At 39.2% G+C, this 3,423-nt stretch overlaps 1 protein-coding gene across 1 annotated transcript; it reads right to left on the minus strand.

The window, feature by feature from the left end:
- Nucleotides 1-457: 457 nt before the first annotated feature.
- LOC137745032 (fructose-bisphosphate aldolase 1, cytoplasmic) lies at nucleotides 458-3,111 on the minus strand. The gene is made up of 3 exons (XM_068484885.2): nucleotides 2,950-3,111; nucleotides 1,856-2,083; nucleotides 458-1,522 (listed from the first exon to the last, which is right to left on the minus strand). Exons 1-3 carry the CDS (start codon nucleotides 2,975-2,977, stop codon nucleotides 702-704), a joined length of 1,077 nt encoding a protein of 358 aa, XP_068340986.1. The 5' UTR covers nucleotides 2,978-3,111; the 3' UTR covers nucleotides 458-701.
- Between the last annotated feature and the right edge of the window lie 312 nt (nucleotides 3,112-3,423).

Raw genomic sequence — 3,423 nt, forward strand, 5'->3', positions numbered from 1 at the left:
ATCTTGAATTTTGGGTCTTCTGCCTTATTCAGTTGTCATGGTTTGTGCAGATTGATCTTGTGTTTGGAGGTGAATACAAGGCAGGTTCAATGCTGTAAAGGCAAACCCAAAGTTTGGGTCCATCCAAATTACTATTCAAAGCCTCAAATTTTAAGAGCTCAAAGTTCACAAAACAAATGACTGAAACCACAGTTGCAAATATTGTAGTAGACTCGATTTACGCCATGTTTTGGTGCCTAGGATTGGATCGGATAAGTTACTGAATCTATAACAAGTTGATAGAAGAAACGGAAACCAACTCACAAAGTTTAACAGATTCAATCTTAGATACCAAACGCGACCTATCAATAAAATGACAAGCCCAAGGGACGTCAAAAACTGGTGCAATGCGATGAACACGCAAACCATTCAAGAAACAAGGTAATCAAGATCAAAACCAAATAGACAAAAACTGAACGTTGGAAATTAGAGTGCTTATCTTCAATTCAGGCAATCAAAAATAACCGTTTAGGAAACATTTTTGAAACTCAACACGTCACTGGTAGTCAAGCTTTTTATTCTACCACCATCCTAAAATCCGAGATGAAGAACAGAAGTTCGAAAAAACCCTAAAAATACGCTTGAGAATGACAAAAGTCATACACAGACCGCAAGATAGTTTTCCAAAAATAAAACAAGAGAAACAAGAACTGTAAATTTCTTCAGTACTTGTAATCCTTCACATGGAGAGACTCAGCGGCACCCTCACCGAGCTTGGCATCACCCTTGTAGATTCCAAGAGTAGCTTCTGAGTTGGCCTTGGCCCTTGTGAGGAGAGCAGCCTGCGCCTTTGGGATGTTTTCCTCTTTCCCTGCCCATGCCTTCAGTGTGCTCTGCTGAAGAGCACGTCCGAAAGAGAAGGATAGAGACCACGGCTTCTTTCCCTTGAGTTGGTTCATGGCGTTGAGGTTCAGGGTAGCCTCCTCTTCACTCTGTCCACCGGATAAGAACACAACAGCAGGGACTGCTGCAGGGGTAGTGCGCAACAAGGCACGAACTGTGTACTCAGCAATCACTTTTGGTGAAGCCTTCTTGGCATCAGATCCTGGGGTAACCATATTGGGTTTCAAGAGAGTTCCTTCAAGCAGGACATGGTGGTCGTTAAGGGCCTTGTAGCATGCGGCAAGAACACGTTCGGTCACATCAGCACACTTATCGATGGAATGGGGTCCATCAACCAGGATCTCTGGCTCAACGATGGGGACTAGGCCATTCTCCTGGCAGATGATGGCATAACGAGCCAACCCGTTAGCATTCTCTTGGATGGACAGCTGAGATGGTTCGGTGGGGCCAATCTTGAGCACAGCACGCCACTTTGCAAACCGTGCACCAGCTTCATAGTACTTCTGGCAACGCTGGGCAAGGCCATCAAGACCCTGGGTTGTGGTCTCACCATTGGTTCCGGCAAGCTCAACGGTACCCTTGTCAACCTTAATTCCAGGGAGAACACCACCTTCCTTCAAGACATCAACGAATGGCTTGCCTGCACAACATAATAATGAGTACCATCCCATGGAAAATTTGACACTATTAGGAAAAGAACAATCCAAAGCGAGCATAAATCGGAAAAGGGTAACAATTCATGTAACCAGAGGATTGTCAAAACAGGATTACAAACAGAACAAGTACTGTTTACTGCTTTACCCAAACTTCTCTTGAAAAAATAAAATCTTTACAAAACGATAAGAATTCAAAGGATTTATTGTTCGAACAAAATAAAAACACTGCATACACAACATATTTGATTCAAAATAAAACAGAACAAATAGTTGTGCAATGACGAAGTATCAAAAGCTAGAAACTTAAATCAAAATACCTGAAGCGGTCTTCTGGTAGAGGGTTTCCTCAAAGAGGATAACTCCACTAAGGTATTGGAGCACATCAGGGGCAGTGAAGAGGAGTTCACGAAGACAACGCCTGTTTGATTCAACATTCTCAACATTGATGCTGGCAAAACGTTTGCCAATTGTGCCAGTTGACTCATCAGCAGCGAGAATACCCTTTCCAGGGGTGCCGATGTAGGCAGCATTGGCGATAAGCTCATCTGCAAGGCATAAAAAATTCAGCCAACATAGACCAATCACAAAATATAAATACCCACATCGAAACATCTACATTAAATTACAAAAAACAAGAAAATATGGAATGATAACAAAAGTTCGGACAAGTCCAAATTCCCCTCATTGTCAAGCAAGTAATACAACCGAAGACAATCGAAAAATCAATTACTACAAGTGACATGCTTCCAAAACTATTAGAAGTTCAGATCAAAAGAAAAAAGAAACAAATACAACGAGGAACTCTGAAGGGTAAAGTGTTATGAATAAGTAAGATAATCACACACATAAAAACACAGAGTTTCAATGTAGATCAAAAGATCTAGATTTAGTACCAAACAACTTTGTCAATCGAATCCCATACCAACAATTGACTGAAAAAATCATAAACCCCAATAAGCACACTTGCAAATTTGAGGACTCTTAATCCATAAATTTGAATTTAACTTTGAAGTAAAATATAGTCAACAGGTATTCCAACTTCACAAAGTAAAACCCAGAAGGCATATTAACTAAACAAGTCAGATTAGATCTAAATTTTAGTAATCAAAGTACTCAAAAAAGGTTTCAGGAGCAAAAAAGATTGATTTTCTGATAACCCAAACCCAGAAAACTGCCAGAAATCGATACGGTATAGAAAAAAACGAATCTAGGTCTTCGGATATCGAACACAGAAGTAAGATCCAATCACTCAACAACCCGAACATACTGAAAAAACATGGTTTCATGAATCAAAGCTTAAAAATGAACAAAAGCAATCAGATCTCAGAAATTAATCAAAACAAAAATAAGTATAGATACATTAACAGATCGATATAAACAAGTAACAGAGTGAAAGGGATGAGTAAATTACCAGCGTATTTGCCTCTGTAAGCAGACATGTTTGATTGAAGCTGAAGATCGCAAGAGGAAGAAAAGGACGAATTGGTTGTTTTCTGAGAGATCGAGAGAGAGGAAGAGATGATGGAAGAAAAAGAAGGGTGGGTGAGGATTTTTATGCAAGTACGGCTCGAAAGTTGCACTGTTACGTAAATAAAGTATTATTAATTTTCTCTTTCCGGTTTTACCATTTTGCCCTCCAGCCCTTAGTTGGACCTAAATTTATTTCCTATTTTATATTAATACGAATTCATTATTGTGGATTTTCTCCCAACTTACAAGAAACTATACATATCTATTTTTTCCTAAAATGTTTGTTTTCTCCATTAATTGAGTATCTCCAATGAAATTGTTGAGAAATGTTAAGGGAACTCTTTCGAAAGTGAAACTTTTCATGTACTTTCTGCTACACAGTTTAACATTGATTCTCGTGGTAACGTTATAAAAC

The sequence above is a fragment of the Pyrus communis genome, chromosome 12 (genome assembly GCF_041283825.1).
Source record: "Pyrus communis isolate YQ-2024b chromosome 12, ASM4128382v1, whole genome shotgun sequence".
Classification (NCBI taxonomy): domain Eukaryota; kingdom Viridiplantae; phylum Streptophyta; class Magnoliopsida; order Rosales; family Rosaceae; genus Pyrus; species Pyrus communis.

Excerpts from the sequence above, each read along its gene's own strand:
- LOC137745032 (XM_068484885.2), bottom strand. The coding sequence starts at position 2,977 with ATGTCTGCTTACAGAGGCAAATACGCTG. Across the intron at positions 2,084-2,949 it reads TTACAGAGGCAAATACGCTG|ATGAGCTTATCGCCAATGCT; the intron begins GTAATTTACTCA and ends TATGCCTTGCAG. Across the intron at positions 1,523-1,855 it reads CTACCAGAAGACCGCTTCAG|GCAAGCCATTCGTTGATGTC; the intron begins GTATTTTGATTT and ends TATGTTGTGCAG.